This window comes from Lissotriton vulgaris, chromosome 1_1 (genome assembly GCF_964263255.1).
Source record: "Lissotriton vulgaris chromosome 1_1, aLisVul1.2, whole genome shotgun sequence".
In the NCBI taxonomy this organism is placed as follows: Eukaryota; Metazoa; Chordata; class Amphibia; order Caudata; family Salamandridae; genus Lissotriton; species Lissotriton vulgaris.
Window position 1 is genome coordinate 540,321,721 of NC_141685.1, and position 21,671 is coordinate 540,343,391.

Here is a 21,671-nt window from a genome sequence, read left to right on the forward strand (position 1 = left end):
TTCTGATCCAAGCCCTTTTCTCCTTTGTAGTTCGCATGCCACTTTCCTAATATATGGTTTGGTCTCCCCCTGGAGACAAGTGTATTTTTGAGCTACTTACCCAATTATTTTAAAGTATTGTTGTGTATCATGTTGCTCTCTCCGGGTTGGAGATATACCAATCCGGTATCATGTGTTGTGTAAAAAATAGACATATTTTTATACACACACAGTGTGGTTCTCTCTCATTTAACTGACACTACTGATTAAACTAGGTAAAACAAGCTGCTTTACACTCCTTCAAGATAAGCCTGAAGGCTGTTCTCCACAGCTACCACTTTGAGAGCTTTCAATAGTTATTAAAGACAACTAAAATCCCCAAAAGAGTTGTCTGGATTAGTTCAAGGTGCATCACTTAAATAAGTGTGCACCATATACTAAGCCAGCCTCCTACACCAATGAACTGCTTCTGTACATGGCTGACATGGATGCCGACATCCCTTTTATGTTACAGTTTTTACATGACTTTGGTGGGGTTTCCAGACTGCAGGTATATATGGCGAAGGCGTGTGTTTTCCTGGAGTTCCCTGATGTGGACAATCCGCTGAACCTGTGGTCAGAAATCAGTTGGAGCCCCCTCAGCATTTCGGTGCTTAAGGAAACAAGAGTAGCATGCTATATAAGATCTATCAAAGGGCAACCTGGGAATGGTGGTGCGCACCCTGAAGGTTTGTGTGGCCTTCTTGCATACATTGAGGCTACCCATTATGAACCAAATTGACTTAACTAAAATGATCATGCTGCCACAACTGCTAGACTATTTCAATAACCTCCCCTTTTGGGTGCGGTATCATGGTTCAGTCAATTGAACTGGTTAGTGAGGGAGCTTATCTGGGATGAGGGACAACACAGGATGTCTCTGGACACACATCAGAAGCCTCTTGTGGAGGGAGAGGCTGGGGCTACCAGACTTTGAGCTGATTTGGCAGACTAGTTGCAATGGATTACGCTCTGGCTGGATGGTGCAAACGGGACTGATCTTTAGTTGGAGCCTAACTAGGGAGCAATTTTGGTCAGACTTGTCCGGCGACTTCCGTGAAGGCGGGGAGACTGTTTACTGTTGGAGTCGGCACTTCGGAGTTGGTGGCGTGGTGTATGGTGGGCACGGGAGTGCTTGTTGTATACACCTGCCCTCTCGATGGGACTACCAAATGTGAAATCCCGCCCCCATTCTTTTCTCGGCTGTACAGATGTCGGCGTGGATGAAGGTAGAGGTGGTGACAGTCAGAGACTGCCACTTTAACACCCTTGGCAGCATTGATCAAGATGCACAGCTGGCCCCAGGACAATTCCTCACTTACGAGGCATTGACCCTCACTATTGCAGTCCTTTGGGATGCAGGGGTGGATGAGGATCCTATTACATGCAGTTCAGCACTTATTGCTGTCCCTGGGAAAGAGTAGGCACCTTGTTCAGTTGCTACATAGTGCTCTTACTACAATGGGGCGGAAGCCCCTGTTGGCTCTTTGGCAAAAGTGGAATGGCATCTTGGACAGGGAGGTGTTGGATTGGGAATGGGCACATATGTTAGCTTATCTACAAAAAGTGTCCTACAATACCCGGGTTAAGATGATCCAGTTTAATTACCTTCACAAGACTTATCTCACCCCAGAGAAGCTGGGTGTAATGCTGTATGGGGTTATCCCGTGTACCTTAGGGAATGCCTGATGGGCCCGTCTCCTCACCCACTGTCCAAGAAAGTGGGGAATCACTTCATAGACCTCACCTTTACATTAGCTAAGCAGCAGATTTCCATAACATGGAAGTCAGCGGCCGGCTCAGTGTTGGTAAGATAGGAGACCGGCGTTCGGATCTGGACCGGAGTGAAGGATCAGTTACTGACGGGAAGAGGCACAGGGGGAGAGGATAAGACCCATAGCACCACTACGGACAGAGGTGTTGGATGCTTTTGAAAACCTGGGGGGCCACAGCCGCCCCCCCAACGGAAGGCTCTGAGAGTGACACTGGGAAGACAATCTAGGGATGGGCCTGGGGCACGAAGGAGTGCTGGTGGCAGTCATGAATGGGACCAGACTTGCATGGCCGTGGTGATCTGGTGCTGTATGTGTGCTGTGGATGCACATAATGAGAATATGAGACCCTCATGGGATGTGGATGTGTCTTACCTGAAGAGGTACCCCCCACCCCTGACTTAGTTCTTCAACTGCTGTTTTAATTTGATGCATCAGTTGGTGGTGTGAAATTGAGAAGACCACAAGTTTACCTTACTCACTTACTCCTAGTATATGGAGTTTCATGTAACTCTGTCAGCAGGAGGCATAGTTTACGACAAAAAAGTTTTTTTTGCCAATAATCTGCTAGCATACCACAAACTGCCACCCCCCAGTATACATGACTTTCAAACATGTGTAGCATGGGCCCTACATCCTGTAGCCTGGCCAAGTTATTTTTTCAATAAATATTTTTTTAGGATTTATGGGCCCTGTTTAAAAAGGTTTGAGGGCCAAACTTTGGTACCACAGACCCAAAATGGAGAACGGGAGCTCCAAGCTTTCTTCCTTATTTTTAAATCTACGTCCCCAGACAGTCTGCAAATGGGGGTTTGAGGACTGTCTGTTCACAGACTAGCAGGTGAAATATTTCCAACTTGTATCCCTTTAAGACTAATCTAACTATTTCAATTCTCATTTCTTGAAAACTACTCAATGGATTTACAAAAAACTAAGCAACTGTACTTCTCTCATTAAAGTTTTAGGTTCATGGCAAGTTCGCTCCAACCATGCTCAGTGTTTTTTCTGTTTGGTTAACTGTCCCATTTGACATAATGGGCCAGTATAATGATTGTATCTCAACATCAGTTCAACTAATGAAGTTTTGAAAGGTTTTTTAAAATGTAATTCTCGTGTAGATTGTGAGGTGAACTTGATTGAAGTCAGATTGGAGTTATTGAATAAGAAATAACCACACAAGTAAGGTGAGTTGATCTAAGTGTTTGCTATATTTGAGAGATTGGTAGATTCTATGTTAATCATCATATTAGGTTTTGATGTAAGAGTGTAATTATTATCAATATGGTCTTTTTCTTGAAGAACAAGTTACTTAGCTTCGGTAACGATATATCTGTAAGAGACATACATTAGTTATGGATTCCTTACCATAGAATTACCCCCATGCATCAGACTGGATCCGGAGAATTTTTCATCAGCAGTAGCCCTGCGCATTGGTAGGTGGCGTCTGTCAACTCTGCGTTCGTCGTAGGCGTAGTGATTGCCGGAATGAAGTTGCGGTATCTACTTAGACGCCGCATTTGCGTGCTGACGTCAGTTCTTTACACGACATTCCACGCCGGAAGCGCAGAGCCACGCAAGACACAGACAACTGGTGCATAAAATTAGTCCCTTACCCAAGAAGTCAGTTCACAGAACGAGGCGGATGGGTGGGCGGTAAGGAATCCATAACTAATATATGTCTCTTACAGATATATTGTTACCGAAGGTAAGTAACTTGTTCATCTGAAAGAGACTATTAGTTATGAATTCCTTAACTTAAAATAGATACCCCAGCAATACCAACCCCCGGAGGTGGGAATGCGAACTAAGTTCACATCAGAAAGTTCTGGAGAACTGAACGGCCAAAGAAGCCGTCTCTCTGGACTTGGCTGTCCATGCAGTAATGCTTAGTGAACGTGTGCAAGGAAGCCCACTGCTGCCTGGCAGATGTCCTGAATGTGGACTCCACGTCCCAAAGCAGTAGTGACTGCCGTCGCACAGGTGGTATGGGCGCGCAACCATACTGGAGGTTCCTTTTTCGCCAAGGAATAACACATTTTAATGCAAGGAACGACCCATCAGGATATGGTTCATTTTTGCACAGCCTGACCTTTCTTGGTGCCCACATAGCCAACAAATAGCTGACCAGACACCTATAATAATTTTTTGCGATCCAGGTAAAATGAGCGCGCACGTTTTGGATCCAGACGGTGGAGCCTCTCCTCTTTAGAAGGATGCGGGGCAGGAAGAAGGTGGGAAAGTGATAGGCTGTCCTATGTGGAAAGAGGTAACTACTTTGGGAAGAAAAGAGGGTCAAGTTCGGAGGACAACCTTGTACTGATGAACAGCAAGGAAAGGAGGCTTAAAGGAAAGAACCTGAATCTCACTCACCCTGCGAGCAGAGGTGATGGCAACCCGAAAAGCAGTCTTTAAGGTCAAGAGTCTGAGAGGACAATTATGTAGCGGCTCAAATGGAGCGCACATAAGGTAAGTCAGAACAAGGTTCAAGTCACACTGGGTCATTACGAAAGGAATAGGAGGAAATAAATGAGTAATGCTCTTAAGGAAACAATTTACAATAGGGGACTTGAAAATAGAAGGGTGATAAGGAAGCCGAAGAAAGGCCAAAATGGCCGACAGATAGCCTTTAAGAGGCCCAGAGCAGATACCTGCTAGGCCAAAGAAAGAATGAAGAGGAGAACCTCTGAAAGAGGGGCAGAAAGGGGATCCACAGCCTTTGCTTTGCACCATGCCACAAATTTATTCCATCTACAGGCATATACCGTTTTAGTGGAGTGACACCTGGCTGCAAAGATAATATTACAGACTTCAGGCAGAAGGTCGAAAGCGGTCAACTGTCGCCACTCAATCTACACGCAAGGAGGTGGAGGCTGGACATGTTTGGGTGGAGGACCGTCCCCTGCTGCTGCGACAGAAGATCCCCCCGATGAGGCCGTCTGATCAAAGGATCGATGGCCATGCCCAAGAGCTCGGGATACCAGACTCTTCGTGCCCAATCCGGAGCCACAAGAATGACTTGGGCCTGGTCGCGCTTGATCTTCTTCAGCACCCTGGGCAGAAGTGGTATAGGCGGAAAGGTGTATAGAAGACCGCAACTCCACTTGCGACGAAAAGCGTTGCTTAGCGAGTGCCGCCTTTGAAATTCCAACGCGCATAACTGCTGACATTGCGCGTTCTCTTCGGTGGCGAATCGATCGAACCAAGGCTCTCCCCACTGCCGAAAGAGACCTTGCACCACCTCCAAGTGAAGACACCATTGTGAACTCTGGTTGGGGAAGGGAGAGGGATCTGCTGTTGACCAAATGCTGGTTCATTAACCACCACTGCAATTGGTGTGCAGTGCCCTCCGAGATCTGGACGCAATCAGAAAGATTCCCCTGATGCTGTGCCCACTGGAACTTCAGGTCCCACTGCAGAGCCCGCATATGCCACCTGGCATAGTCCACCAGCAGGATGCACAAGGACATGAGGCCCAGTAACCGCAGGGTCATTCTGACCGAAAAGCGGGACAGAGGCTGAAAGATCGGAATCATAGCTCAAATATCCCGGACTCGCTGTTCAGGAGGATAAGCCAGAAACTGCGCTGTGTCCAGAACCGCTTCGATGAAAAGGAGCTTCTGAGATGGAATCTAGTGCGACTTCAGCACATTGATGGTGAACTCCAGTGAATGCAAGAGTTCCGCTGTAGTCTGGAGGTAGGAGAGGACAGCCTGGGCGAGCTCGCCTTCAACAGCCAGTCATTGAGATAGGGGAAGACTGGAACCGCTGATCCGCACAGATGAGCTGCGACCAATGCTATCACTTTTGTGAACACCCGAGGGGCACTTGTAAGGTCAAAGAGGAGCACGGTTAACTAAAAATGCTCAGGGCCTACTGTGAACCATAGGTAACACCGGTGGACAGGCAAGACGGGATGTGAAAATAGGCATCCTGCAAGTCCAACGCTACCATCCAGTCTCCAGGGTCGAGGGCAGACAGGACCTGTGCCCATGTCCACATTTAGAACTTCTCCTTCCGGTGGAAGTGGTTGACATCCCTGAGATCCAAGATAGGACGCAGGCCTTTGTCCTTCCTGGGGACCAGGAAGTAGTGGGAATAACAACCTCGACCTACTTCTGGCACAGGGACTCGCTTGATGGCTCATTTGACCAAGAAAGCTGAGAAGGAACAAGTGATCCTCAGACATGAGATGGAAGGCAGGTGGCATGAAGAGAGGGGTAGTTTCGAACGGGAGGGATTAGCCCCTTCGGAATATCTACAAAACTCACCTGTCCGACGTGATATTGTGCCAGTGGGGGAGGTGATGGCGAATCCTGCTGCCCACTGGCAATTGGTGGCCCTGATAGGTCAGAGTAGAAGGGCTTGGAGGCTGCTGTAGAGGGGGCGCTGGTGGACTGGCCTGCCATTTGGCCCCCGGACCCACAACACTGGGTCCCATGTCCCCGGCCGCGCAGAGGTTGGAGAGCTTGCGCAGGCCTGTGGCTCTGGGTGGAACGTGGCGGGGCACCCTTTCCATAGCCACGAAAGGGGCAAAAAGCAGACTGCGCGGTCAAGAGAAAGTAGCGAGACCCAAGGATCTGGCCATAGCTCTGGAATCCTTAAAGTGCTCAAGAGCATTGTCTACTTTGTCGCCAAACAAGAGACAGCCATTAAAGGCCATGTCCAAAGGAGTTGATTGGACATCACCCGAAAAGCCAGTGGACCTCAACCAGGCGTAGCGTCTTAGGGCTACCGACATGGAAATCATTCTGCCTAGCGAGTCAGCAGTGTCCAGTCCACATGGTATGCCGAACTTCGCGCCATCTCTACCCTCGGCAACTGCATGGGAGAGCTCAGCCCAGGCCTCCTCTGGGCACTGTGGTAGCACCTGCGCAACCGTGTCCCACACAGAATGGGAGTAACGGCCCAGGAGACATGTGGTAATCACCGACTGCAGCCCTAAGGTGGCAGAAGAAAACATCTTCCCAATATGGTCCAGCTTTTTGGATTCCCTATCAGGTGGAGCAGTAGGAAATGCACCCTTGGAATTCAAGGCTTGGACCACCAGGCTCTCGGGATAGGTTGTAGGGAGAGGGAAATGAGGTCGCCCAGGGCCAGGCAATGGTGTCGGGCAATCATCCTATCCACAGGAGCTTCTGTGCTGGGCTGGAACCAAGTGTCCCGAAGGATGTCCGTGAGGGCTTCATTGAACAGCGACAGGGACTCCGAAGAAATCACTGCCGATTGAAGCACCTCGGTCAGGAGGTTAGTCCTGACTGCCACTGTAGGAAGCTCAAGGTTCAAGGCCTTAGCCGCCCTACGTAACACCACAGCGTAAGAGGCACTCTCCGTAGTAGCCACGGTGGGGGAGAAGGCATACCAAGGTCTGGAGAAGTGTCTAGACCACTAGCCTCACCCAACTCCTCTCTCTAATCCGGTTCTCCTAACTGTCCTGCCAGAGGGTCCACAGACGCCTCCGAGTCCTCCTTACCCTCCTCTGGTAGCCACTCAGGGCGATAGGGAACACCAAGGGAGAACAGAGGTACAAAAGTACCAGTTGGCGCCAGTACCAATGTCGGTCCTTCTCAGTGTCCATGTTGAGGCCGGGATCGACGTCGGTTGGGGACACAACCGGTGTCGGAGCAGGCGGACACCTCCCCAATGGATTCGGCGCTGGACGAGGTGTTGTAGGGTTGACCGGTGCCGATCCAGATCCAGGCCTGGATTCCTGTGGCACCAGGGCCAAAGCCGCCAGCCTCGAAGGCCCTAGAACCCGCAGCCGAGTCCGTGGGGCCTGAGAGCTCACCAGTGGGCTGCCCAAAGATGGAGTGGAGGGCTTTGTAAAAACTACGAAGTTGGGGGTAGAGGCGTACAACAACCATCCGCATCCCATGTCGGCCGACGGCCGGGGAGTACGCGAAGAGCGACGTTACTTCTTCGCCTTCTTTTTGTGCTTCGATTTTTTCTAAGACGAAGACTTTGACAAGGAGTGGTGGTGATGGCTCTGCGGCCAGTCCCGCGACCTCCCTCTCGACCGGGACCTCGAGTGGTGCAGACCAGACTGCCTGGCCTCCAGAAGCTTTCAGGACCGCTCCCGCAAAGGCTTTGGGGCCATGGCCCGGTAGTCGGAAGCACGACTTCGGGTCGTGGTCGCTGTCCAGACACCATAGGCACCACTAGATTTGTGTCCGACATCAGCTTGTGGCAGGAGCCACAAGGCTTGAAGCCGGTTCGCCTTTGTGACATAACTGTGCACCAGTAGTTGACGACTCAAAAAGATGTCAACAAAAAGTCAAAAAAGGGTAGTCAAAAAGTGACTAGAGGTACCTTTCTCTCTACGGATCTGTGCTGGCTGGCACGGAAAAAGAAAGAACTTACCTCAGCACGCAGGGGCGGCATCAAAGTAGATACCGAGATGTCATTCCGGCGATCACGACGCCAACAACGAACGCGGAGTCGACAGACGCCACCTACTGAAGTGCAGGGGTACTGCTGAAGAAAAATTCTCTGGATCCAGTCTGACACCTTGGGGGTAATTCTAAATGTATATTAGCTAAACTGGGAACCCTTGAAAAGTTCTAAGAGTTGTAGCTTATTTAATATGTTTTGTCTAACAGCCCTGAAGAAGCAATGATGTCGCGAAACACGTGTTGGCTGTTTTTATTTGACTATAACATTGGTGATTTTGAAGTTGGGACAAATAATTGATTGGAACAGTGTAACAACTTTTTTGGACTACGAGAAGGCTTGTTTTATTTATATAAAGAACCTTGTACTGAAGATCACCTACTGGTTACAGTGGAACTTACATTTTTCTCAGATGCTTTGGACACTTTATATCTTTTAATGGACAAAGATTTCACACTGGTTGGGTTACCAGTGATCACAGAGTAAAGCACTGGACAATAGAAACCTGTATAGCCCATCAGAGACGGACAAAGTCATGCAGTCATCAAAAAAGTGTAAACTATGAGAGAAAATTAAATTGTAATCTTCCCGCGTCTGGTCGAATCAACTCAAGAAAGGAGGAAAGAGATTGAAGATATCAAAAGGAAGTAATGGCTTTAAATTGTGATGCCTCGCTTTGGTTCTCTGCACAATTAAAGGCAATTTGTGTAGGGGAACCCCACACATTCTATTCAACCAAAGACTTTCTGATGTATGGAAAGGAATCCCAGAAGGCTGATGGCATTGCAGGAAAATATGACACCTCATCTAGAAATCTTCAACCTTGGGCTAACACAGAGCTACACCTTAGAAGGCTGATCGTAATGCGAATTTTCTAAATCGAGGTAACATTAATTAAGTGATATAAAATATTTCCTCTTTCTCTGCTTTCGCCTTTTCTACTTTTCTACTTCTCTTTGCTAGGGAAAGAACAGAGATTTATTATAGAGGAGTTTCTCTGGGGATGCTTTCTTCACTAAATTAGCTGTTTTTGCAATAAAGGATTGAAACTAAGATGTTGATACTGTGAAATAAAGAATAGATACAAATTAAAATGTCATGATGGTAGGGGGGATAATTTTGAATCCTGGAATGTTTTTCGAAAGAATAAAAAGTAATTGCCTTTTCTCTTGACCGCTTTCCAGAATCACAGTGTTGGAAGGACATTTTTTCTTCGTGGCACGAGTTCGGAGAGCAGGCACAACTGGGCTGGTCACAATCCTCAAGAGTTAAGGCTGTGGCAACACTGGAAGGGGACCTGCAGTTGGAACTTTCACTGGCACTGGAACTGTCGCTGGGAAGATGGAGAAAAAACAGTGAGAATAAAATACATTCTAATGTTAGATTTCATTAAAAAATCCTTTTTTTTTTTTTTTTTAAACAACACATTCATTAAACCAAATACATCAAAACACCATTGATACGAGCTAGACCCTTCGGCACTGGCACATTCCATTTTGTAATAAAAAAAAAATCTACACTTACATATTTAAGCCATTGCACAACCTTTGGGAATGGTGCTACTGCACCTGCAACACCATTCAAATCATGGCCATGTTCTCTACAAGGTAACTGCACTTGTGGCTGCCTGTTTAGTAGTAAAATATAGCATAGCTCTTGTATATTAACTTTATTTTTAACGTGCAATGTTTATTACAACATTTAGAATTTGATCATAATGATCTGATAATACCTACAAAGTGCAAAGAAAGGTACAGAGGAACAAATAGGAAATGCACCAAACATTGTAAGGCTTAAGCATCTGCTTTACAAAACTAAGTAATACAAAGCAAGCATTCCAGCATACTGTTAGAAGCGGTCTGCCTTTTCCATGGGAAGAGATCTTATCTTGACAGTGGTGAATGGGGCTTAAACATTATGAGCAGCTTTAGTAGAAGTTTCGTAAATGTGTGCAGTAAGGGGAAGTTAACAAAAAAGTTCCACACAAAAGCGAATGAACACAGTAATTCGAAAATGGTAACTGATAAGAGCCCCCTTTTAAGATCTATTTAATACAAGAGATTTCAGAAGCACAGCGCTGTGAAGGAAACCTAAAAATTAGCCCCCTATAATCTTAAGGAGCACATCAATTTTAAGTGTTAACCACAACATCTCTGCAATAGTGTGTCCATATCGGAGGCAAAAGACATGAGATGCTCGACAGTTCTAACAAGCATTGGCAAAGCCAATAGGTCTCAACTATGCAAGAGCTACTGGATTTGCCAATGTTTTTTTACTCATGCTGTACACCAGCCCTGGTTCTGCCTAATACAGTAGGCCTAAGCTGGTTATGGTAACAAGTTAATGATCAAGGCTGAGTTGTTTACTAACAGCATATGTTTAAGATCATAGACATTTAAGCAGTGGTCGAAGTGGGGAAAAAGAAGTAGGGGAACTGTGGGCGGAGCATCAAGGGTTGGAAATATTCTGAGGATTGGGCCAGTGGGCGGAGTCAGAGGTGTGGCTAGAAAGAGCAAAACTTCCCAATTTTTTGTATGTTTGGCATTTCACTGACGAGTTACAGCTTATAACCTTATTTAATGCAACCAATAGATACACGTTTATTTTAGCTTTAATATGAGTTATTGACATCAAAATAAATTTACAATGTAGGATACGTTTTCAATCACAGAATTCCCAAATACTCATAAGTGGCATCATAAGCCATTTGTGTCCGAGCCATGCAGTTTCTTTCATCAGCACTTCTCTCTTTTTCTAACCATTTCTGAACATAAAATTTGGCTTTCGATTCGATAACAGGAGGTCCCACGTGTTGGGGAGCACTATTGATGACATCTTTCTGTGACCCACGGTCAACGCAAAATTGTATTCATGTGTTTCTACATGCTTCACGTAAGATGCCATGAAGCGAGCTTTAGATGCCTCTTAGTTTCCTGTTATTGTATCTAGACATAGCACTCTAAACCAACCCAAACCTGTTGATTTTGCAGATGCTTTTGGCAGTATCAGATGAATGAGATACAACTATTTTAGGAGTAGTTTGTGTAATTACTACTCAAGTTAGATAGCAATCGGAATTGCAAATGCACCAATTCTGAAATTAAGAGACTCAAACATTGGTAGAGTCAAAAATAGGTAGTGGTCTTCAGATTGTCTCAATCAGTTATTTTCTCTCCTTCAAGCTACTATCCTCTGCAATCACTATTAGGCACCTTCCTCCTTTGTCTCTCTATGAGCACTGTAGGTGTCTAGGAATACCACCCACCAGAGACTGCAGGAGAGAAGTTCAAACATGAATGGCAAAATATCCTAGTTTGCAAATGTTTTCCACATAATTATAACTCTGCCGTGTTTGCCACATAAAGCACCATCTGCTTTGTAAGCTGATGGTTTTACCTAAAAAATTGTTTGTATCTCAAATGGATCAAAACAACGTGACTACTGTTGCTGTGAAGTGAAGGGCCCTTTACAATGGTTGACTGGTCACGTTCTTAGTGATGCTATTAATGAGGCAAAAGCTTTGCAGAGGCTGTTAGTATGTGTACAAATGTCAAAATAACAAAGTATCATAAAATGTACCACATTAAGCTGCAGCCTTTCTTTGCTGCATAATTTAGTCAACACGGCAACATAATTTAGCCCACCATTACTGCGCAATTGCAGCGGCCCCAAAGCAGGCAGCACATGTTAAAAGTGCTTGCTGCTTGAAGCAAAGAAACACTGTGACGTTTGAGAACTTAGGGGCATATTTAGGGGAACGGTGGTGCAACGCATCAAATTACTTTGCTGTGCTGTCCTGCGTCACAAGGGAAAGGGCAGACATGCACCGTCTTTATCCAAGACGGTGCATTCCTGCCCTTTCCAAGTGCGCTGGTGCCGTTTCATCAGCCAAGCGCCACCGCAGGCACCCTTGCACAATGGTGCAAGGGTGCCTCCGTTGCATGCAGCATTGTTTTTGTGCAGGAAGGGGCACCTTCTTGCACAAAAGCAATCCTGAGAGGCTTTTTCCTCTTTGTATGTGTGCTGCACACATAGAAAGAGGAAAATAGGGAGAAATAACATATTTTCTCCTTGTTGAGCCTCCATTGGGGAGGCGTAGGATTTTGAATCAGTCCAGGTTTACAAGTCTTTGTAAATCTGGGAATGCGAAAAAAAAACGATAGAGTTGAGTGGGAACACCCACTGCAACGCCTCCCAGGTGCAGAGTAAGGCAAAGCAGCAATTTGCGAAGTGTTGCATTACTCCATATTTATGAAACCATTCAAAGCCATGCAAAGTGGCTTTGCGTGGCTTCATAAATATGACTTGCATATTTGTGTCGTGCATTTACCATGTTCTGTGGTTCAAGCATGATGCAAGGCCCTTGTAAACATGCCCCTTAGTGTGGTGTAGGTAAACAAAGTGGGTTGCTGAACTGTTCCTTAGGAAAGGAATTATGTGTATCTGGCGTGGCCGGAGGTGTAGATATAACACCTTTGGGCATCCATTTTGTTGGATGTATTTGCCTCACACACCCATATGGGTGTCATGCTTCATCATAGGCGTTGCTCCTCGTCGGGGAGGCGGCGCAATCCCCGACGGGCTCACCTCTGAGAGGGGCTCTTTGGCGGAGATCTTTTGAATCCAACTGCCTTATGGTGAAGTGCGGGTGAAGTTAGGGAAGTGATTTAAAATGTAGTGGGGAGTACCGGAAACTACTTTATTCTGGGGGTCCCCTACTGCAATTAAAAACGTGAATCTAACTCGCTAGGTGCCAACCAATTAGGTATAGTGGCCCTAGATGAGATTAGGAAAGGAATTGGTCGACATGTTTCTCGCGTATGGCTATTGCCCGCGATTCATCAGGACCTATAAGGGATCAAAAATTACATTCATTCAACAACATGCTAGTGTCATGTGTAAAATACCAGTAGTGTGGGTGTTGGTTACCTCTGTGGCTTTTTCCTATGCCTAATGGTCAGGGATTAAATGCCACATGAACGTTCGGCGGGTTGGTACATCGGGGTGGAACCTTCAGGTATGGCTCACACTTTCCGTGTCCTCGCAGATTCACCTACCCATCGCCGCCGAGCTTAGTGTGGTGTGCAAGCAAATCCTGCATTGCCAATCCCTGGTGAGAGTTGCATTAGTACTGCTGGAACAAGGTCAATGGAGGCACCAATGGGTGAGGCGGACTGGCCTAAAGGGTCCTGTGACCTCAGTGACAAAGTCACTGTTGCTGTAGGGTGTGGTGCTTCATAGGTCTGCCCGCAAGACTGTAGGTGAACTTCAGTATGGATTGTGGTGGACAGGCCTATAAGGTTAACTCCACTGGCCACCGGTAGGGTCCACCTGCTGGTGCTCAGAGACCAGGGCTTCTATATTCTAGTATGTCCTTCTAAGGTCTAGTAGGGGAATGTGCAACCTCAAGAGAGTGGTCTGGTGGACTGGTCATGAAGCCTGATTCTCCAGTTCCAGATTTGGTAGCTGTGGTCATAGTGCCACAACCTATCCTCCCTGAGCACCCTTCTGCCCCACTGAGAGACACTTGCACTGCCTTCAGCGGCAACCCAATTCTGCCCCATTATAAACACCTGGCTATGACTCAATTCAAATTATACACTGCTGAAACAAAGTAACAACATTCTGGAAAAAGTAAACACTCATTGGCAATGGAAGATTATGTAAAGTGTGCGAAATATAAGCAGAAACAACATGGTTACCTTAGCTTTTAGACTCTTTGGAAATCAATGAGTGTTTTTTTGCCTCAAACGTGGAGGACATGAATACAGTGCTCCTCGTGTACACAGGTATTCCTTTGGTGTACTCGTGGACAGCAAGGAAGGGAATAAGGGAAGAAGATCGAATATGCTACTTACCAGTATGCATCTGTCATTGGCATGTAGGGCTGCTGACATTCATATCTGTGCATAGATCGACGCCTAGTGTTGGGTCCAGATGATCGCACATTGTTGTCCTGGAAGAGTCTTCGTAGTATCACAAGATAGGTGGCTCCTCCCCTGGACTACAGTGCGCATGGGCATCGACTCCATCCCCAGATTGTTTTTAGCCATTGTGGCCAAGATGGAGTGAAACTATGTGAATCATGACCATGCTAGAAGTATGTGTGAATGCTGCAGCCGCTACAGGTGCCGGGGAGGAGGGCGGGCGATATGAATGTCAGCAGCCCTACATGCCAAGAACAGATGCATACTGGTAAGTAGCATATTCGGTTCGAGGCATGTGGGCTGCTGAATTCATATATGTGCATAGAATACATAGCAGTCACTCCATTTTCGGCGGCCGCCCGTGCCAGCTGCAGCAGTTTGGAAAAGTGTTTTTAGAACAGCCTGCCCTACAGCTGCCTGCTGTTTGGAGTGCACATCAACACAGTAGTGTTTGGTAAATGTGTGTGTGGTAGACCATGTGGCTGCTCTACATATGTCTTCCAAAGGAATATTTCCAAGGAAAGCCATGGAGGTCCCAACTTTCGGGTGGATTTGGCCCGCGGTGGAATGGTGAGAGTGCGCTTGGCTTTCTGATAGCAGATCTGAATACATTTAACGATCCACCTGGCTATACCAGCCTTGGAAATGGGGTTGCCTTTGTGTTGTGGCGAAAAGGCAACAAATAGTTGTTTAGTCTTCCGAAAATCTTTGGTCCTATCAATGTAGTACATTAGGGCCCTCTTGACGTAAAGTGTGTGGAGCATTCTCTCCGCAACCGACTCTGGATTTTGGAAGAACACAGGTAGTTCAATAGTTTGGTTGATATGGAACTGGGAAATTACCTTAGGAAGGAATTAAGGGTTTGTGCGAAGCACCACTCTGTTGGAATGAATTTGAATAAATGGCTCTTGGATAGTTAGTGCCTGGAGCTCACTAACTCGCATTAGCGACGTAATCGCTATAAGGAAAGCCACTTTCCATGTCAAGAACTGAATCTCGCATGAATGCAGTGGTTCGAAAGGGGGACCCATCAGCCTGGTGAGGACCACATTTAGGTTCCACTCGGGAGCTGGTGGCGTCCGCGGAGGAATGACTCGTTTGAGTCCTTCTAGAAAGGCTTTAATGGCAGGCACCCTGAAAATTGAGAGGTGCTGTCTGTTCTGGAGATAAGCAGCCATTGCGGATAGATGTATATGAATGGAAGCATAGGCCAGATTACATTTGTACAGATGTAAGAGATGACAAATGATGTCCTGAATAGAGGCATCCATCGGGTTAATGTTGTGGTCTGCACAATAAATGACAAACCGCTTCAATTTCGCCGCATAGCATGCTCTGGTGGTGGGCTTCCTTGCCTCCCTGATTATGTCCATACAGTCAGGAGGTAAGTTGAGGTAGCCAAACTAAGGCCTCAGGAGCCAGATCGCCAGGTTGAGCTGTTGTGGATCTGGATGCTGAATGTCGCCATGGCTCTTCGTCAAAAGCCTGGGTGTGAGGCGCAGCCTTTGATGCGGTACCACGGACAGTTCCAGAAACGTGGTGTACCATGGTTGGCGAGCCCACGTTGGAGCAACCAGGATGAGAGTCATCGAGTGCTGCTTCAGCTTGCGCGCCACCAGCGGTATTAGAGGTGCTGAGGGAAAAGCGTACGCAAATTTGCCTGACCAGTTCATCCATATCGCATTGCCCTGCGACTGTGGGTGTGGGAACCTGGCGGCAAAGCTTGGGCATTTTGCCTTTTCCTTTGTGGCGAACAGGTCTATCTCTGGATGACCCCACCTTAGGAAGTACGGGTGGAGTACTGATGGATGTATCTCCTACTCGTGCATCTGGTGGCTGTACCTGCTGAGCAGGTCCGCCATCTGATTGTCCTTGCCTGGGAGGTGTTCGGCCATGAGGAAGATGTTTCTCTGAATGGCCCACTTCCACATGCTCTGAGCCAGATGAGACAACTGTGGAGAGTGTTGTACCTCCCTGCTTCTGGATGTAGTACATGGCCGTCATGTTGTCCGTCGGGATCAACACGACCTTGTTGCACAGATGTACCTTGAATGCTTTCATTGCCATGAAGATAGCCATCAGTTCTAGAACATTGACGTGCATCTTCCTTTGCTGTGGTGTCCATAGTCCCTGCACAGTGTAGTGGAGTACATGAGCTCCCCAACCCTGGAGAGAAGCGTCCGTCATCAGAATGATCTGTGGCAAAGGCTCTTGGAACGGTTTTGTGGGTTCCACCAATGCACAGAGTTGTATGCACGATCGGTCACCAACACTAGGTCTTTCAACTGTCCGGGAGCCTGAGTCCACTGACATGCTAAGCACTCCTCAAGCGGACACATATGTAGTCTCGCGTGCGGGACTATGGAGATGCAGGGGGCCATCATGCCTATCAACTGCATGAACACTCGCGCTGGAAGCGAGTGTTGAGGTCTGAATTTCTGTATCAGCGATTGAATGCTGCTGACCCTCACTGAATTTGGCTGTGCTGTGGCTGCCAGAGTGTTTATTGTCGCACCCAGATACTGCCGTATGTGGGCGGGTTGCAGGTGGGACTTCGGGTAATTCAGTGAGAATCCCAGATCGTGAAGAAGGTGAATGGTGTGGGACATGTGGGCTGCACACTGCTGGGCTGACTTTGCCTGGATGAGCCAGTCGTCCAGATAAGGGTAGACGTGAATGTTTTGTCTCCTTAGGTGTGCGGCCACCGTCGCCAGGCACTCTGTAAAGACCCTGGGTGCTGTGGTGACCCCGAAAGGCAAAACCTTGAACTGGTAATGTTGGTTTTGGATAGTGAACCGGAGGTATTTCTTGTGTGACGTGTGCAGCGGAATATGAAAATACGCATCCTTTAGATCTAAAGTTGCGAGAAAATCCCCCTGACTGAGCAACGGTAGGACCTGCTGCAGGGTCAGCATGTGAAAGTGCTCCGATAGAATGTACTGATTGAGGGGTCTGAGGTCCAGTATGGGTCTGAGGGACCCGTCCTTTTTTGGTGTCAAGAAGTACAGTGAGTAAACTCCTGTGCCTCTTTCTTCCACAGGCACGAGCTCGATTGCCCCTTTTTGCAGCATGACGAGGACCTCCTGCTGCAATAAGTGCAAATGCTCGGTGGACATCGGACGGTGTCTTGGGGGTATGTTGGGTGGAGTGGATGTTAACTCCAGACAATAACCGTACTGTATAAGCTGTGTGACCCACCTGTCTGTGGTGATGGACTTCCAGACTGGCAGGAACTGTTGAAGTCTCCCCCCGACAGGTGTTGTGTGGTCGGGGGGCAGTGACAAGGATTCACTGTTTTTAGCGGCGGAGGATCTGGAGTTGTTGTTTCCACGACCTCTGCCTTTGGCGCTGTTTCCACGATATCCACCTCGACTTTGTTTGGTGTATGTGGTCTGCATGCCGCCCTTATAGTACTGCGTGGTTTGGGAGAGCTGGCCTCTGGAATCACCTCTAGTGCTTGAGCGACGAAAAGAACCACCCCGGAACTGCTAGGACTGTAGAGCCCCCATAGAATTAGCAGTTTCAGTGTCCTTTTTGATCTTTTCCAAGGTGGTGTCCACCTCTGGGCCAAATAGATGATCAGAGTTTACTGTCTGATTTAGTATGGTGGTCTGTATTTCTGGATTGAACCCAGAGATTCTAAGCCAGGCATGTCGTCTCAGCATGACACGAGTGTTAACAGCTCTGGCCGCGGTGTCTGCTGCGTCCAGTGCACATTTGATAGAATCATTAGATATGAGCATCCCTTCTTGGATGAGCATCTCAACTGCCTTTTTGTATTCATCTAGCAGGTGCTGTAACAGGGTCTCAAGTGTGTCGTAGTGTGCCCTGTCATACCTGGCTAGAAGTGCCTGAGTGTTTGAAATGCGCCAGATATTGGCCGCTTGAGCCGCCACCCTTTTCCCGATGCCTCAAACACCTTCGATTCCTTATCTGGGGTAGGAGCATCACCCGTTGTTTGTGAATTAGCCCTCTTCCGAGCATTAGACACAACAAGAGAGTCCAACGGCAACTGTCCCCTGATGTAAGTAGGGTCCCCAGGTGCCGGTTTGTACTACTTTTCAATTCTGGGGTTTATCACCCTGGCTCTAGTAGGCTCCTTAAAAATTTCCCCAGCATGCTTCAAGACACCCTTCATCATAGGCAGAGTCTTGACAGTCCTCTCTGAGACGGAAAAGGTGCCAAAAAGAAAGTCCACTTCAATGGGGTCAGCATGTAGCTGGACGTCGTGGTTTTTAGCCGCTCTTTCAATTAGGGCGTTAAACGCTGCCGAACCCGCTGTAGGCGACGTTTTCACAGCATATATTTGAGTGTCATGAGCAGAGTGAGGATCCCCTGGGTCAGCAGCAGCTGCCCAGGGCTCATTGGTATCATCTGGATCAGTGTATACTGGATAGCTGTATTCCTCATCATCACCTTCCCCAGTGTCCACATCTGAATAAGTGGGTGAGACATCATGACCACGTGGAGACACCGGTTCCACAAGAACAGGAGTCGAGGTAGAATCCTTTTTCTTCTTCAGTGGAATTTTATAGGACTCCATTGGCTGTTCAGGGGCGATTTTCCGTTTATAAAGGGAAAGTCTGCCTGTCTCGGCATCGATAAAATGCTCCTGTTGCTCCTCCAACGAGGATTGTCGAGGCTTTATGGCCGGGACCACTGTAGTCGACTTCGGCACCGAGGAGACCTTCTCGGGCAGGTCGGCGGCCATTTTAGGGGCGAAAGCCTTCGGCACCACTTTCGGCGGCAGCGTGAAGTGGATGGGCGTCGAAGTCTTCTGAGGTTTATCAACAGGCTTTGAAGGTGGAGGATATTTAGGCCCGACACCTGAGCCCTTATCCTTGATGTGCTTCAGGGAGTCTGCCACCTGCTTGGAGAAGGAGGCGGACGGCTGCGTCGACTTGACGGAATCCTTCGAGGGTCGGTTCGCCTTTGGACTTGTCGTGTCGACGGGGAGGCTCGAGAACCTTTGGATCACCGAGCCCTTTGTCGGTGTCGACCGTCTTCGGCGCCGATGTGTTCGGGTCGACCACCTTGACCTTAGTCTTCGGCGCGCTAGACTTCGTCTCGATGCCCTTGAGCTGCTTCTTTGGGTCGATAACACTTGTCTGCTTTGTCGGTGCCGACAGGTCTGAGGACTTTAAGCCGACCAAAGCAATCCGCACTTTCGGTTTCGATGGAGGCACCAGTGCTTTCACTTGCGGCGAGACCGGAGCTTTCACTTTCGGTTTCGATGGTAGTGGCTCCTTAGCAATGTCTGAAGCCGAGCCCGAAGGCGGGGCCATAGAACTTATTGGAAGATCTTGGGTAAGGCCTAGTGGCGATCCCTCGACCTGAGCCTTACGCAGCGTTTCGGCCCCAATGTCAGTTTGAGTTAGCTCCTCGCTCGAGCTATCTTCCATGGCCCCAAAGGCCCCGTCGTCATCTCCTAACTCATCGACGACTTCTTCCGCTTCAAGCATTTCAGCATCCACGTCGTAGTGGGAGTCGACCTCCGACGCGGGATTCGACAGGTTCTCACGAACCTCCCGGTCAGCTCCTTCATCATCCCCGGCATCGAATATGTCCACAGGCGCCGGTGCCGTCTGCTGGGCTTCCTGGCGCGCAGCGCGTCGATGCAGAAGAGTCTTCTTGGATCGAAAACGGGAACAAGCCATGCAGCGGACTTCATCATGATCCGGCGAAAGACACTTGTTGCACACCGGGTGGACGTCGATGTGGGGATACTTGGAGTTGCACACAGGACATCTCTTGAACGGGCTCCGTTCCATGATGGTTCATCGATAAAGCCTCTGGCGTCGACCGGGCCTTCAGCGTCGAAAAGCACGCGGCTTTTCCGGAAATCTGGCTCAGAACCGAGCTGGAAAGAATCGGGCACCGAACGCAAGACTATACCAACGAAAACCTAAAGACCTTTTGGCCTTCAGAAAAGTTTTATATAGATTCCGACTAGAGTGAACCAATATACATCCGAACCCAATGGCGGAAAAAAACAATCTGGGGATGGAGTCGATGCCCATGCGCACTGTAGTCCAGGGGAGGAGCCACCTATCTTGTGATACTTCGAAGACTCTTCCAGGACAACAATGTGCGATCATCCGGACCCAACACTAGGCGGCGATCTATGCACAGATATGAATTCAGCAGCCCACATGCCTCGAACTAAGGGATTCTTCAGGAAAATCTGATCTGATTCACAGAAACCCACAAGGGCTACTACACATTCATGTCAGACAGCTAGCTGCTCAAACATCGACATTATGTATTCAAGTGTCCTGCTAACACTACTTTTGAACTGTCTGGCTTGCTAACTCTCCTACCCACAAAAATCTTGAGAGAGCTTGAGAGTAAAAGGCAAAGTTATATTTTCATTTGGGAAATGAAGGGTACATCCAACTTTATTTTTTGTGGTGACACAATAGTACATTAGTTAGGCTGTAAAGCGTTGCTAAAAAAAAATCACAAACCTAAGAGGTCCCAAGGGCAAGACCTATTGGCTTTGCTAAATGGGGTACTTTTAATTCGTTATTGTTATTGCTATTTCCGGTTTATATAGCGCCAACTCACCGGCAGGTCTCAAGGCGCTTATGACCGAAAGGCACAGCAACTTATTTGGCAGGATGAAGAAAATACCAAAGTGTAGCTAGACTGAGCTCAAAGCCTCCCTGAATAGAATTGCTTTTAGGGTTTTCCTGAAACGAAAGAGGTTACCTTCTTTACGGAGGGGCTCAGGTAGTTTGTTCCAGATTTTAGGTATCAAAACAGAGAAAGATCTCCCACCTTTAGTGGCCAATCTGAACCGGGGGCAAACAAGCAACTGTGCATCTGAAGACCTAAGTCTTCGTTCAGGTTTGTACACCTCCAGCCGTTCCTTAATATAGGCAGGTGCTTGCCCATAGATTGCCTTATGGGCTATACATAGGCTTTTAAAATCAGACCTTTGCCTAATGGGCAGCCAATGGAGGCTCTGTAGCAACTGAGAGGCATGGGATCTTCTTGGGAGCCTGAAAATAAGTCGTGCAGCGTCATTTAGGACCACCTGCAATCTATTGGTCAAGGTTTTTGGTAGACCTAAATAGAGCGCATTCCCGTAGTCCAGCCTCGAAATTATTGTAGCAGAAACTACTATGCGAAGCATGGACCGGGAAAGAAGGGGGACTAATTTGCGCAGCTGTCCGATTAGACCAGTACAGGTCCCTACTAGGGAGGAAATCTGACTGACCATTGACAGTTCGCAGTCAATCTTGATACCCAGGCTTTTCACCTTATCAGCTGGTTTAGGGGTGGGACCTAATTCCTGGGGCCAGTACAAGTCGCTCCATGGGGAACATATGGACGAAACCACTAAAACCTCTGTTTTTTCAGGATTAATCTTCAGAAGATTCATGGTCATCCAACTGACTGTATCTAAGAACATCCTGCGTATGGTTCTGAGCCGGCACTGTGTTATCTATGCTCAATAACAGCTGGGTGTCGTCAGCATAGTTAAGTACACGACAACCCATCTTTGCCAGGGAGTTAATCAATGGTTACAGGTACAAGTTGAATAGGAGTGGGGATAGTGCGG

General features: G+C 47.8%; 1 protein-coding gene across 3 annotated transcripts in view; it reads right to left on the reverse strand.

The window, feature by feature from the left end:
* The window catches only part of CCDC18 (coiled-coil domain containing 18), a 1,483,839-nt gene that overhangs the window by 1,278,240 nt on the left and 183,928 nt on the right, over window positions 1-21,671 (reverse strand). For all 3 annotated transcript variants that reach the window (XM_086953919.1, XM_086953920.1, XM_086953918.1), the window contains exon 3: window positions 9,339-9,510. In XM_086953919.1, the coding sequence (XP_086810045.1) occupies window positions 9,339-9,510 (172 nt within the window). The remainder of the gene's footprint in view (window positions 1-9,338; window positions 9,511-21,671) is intronic.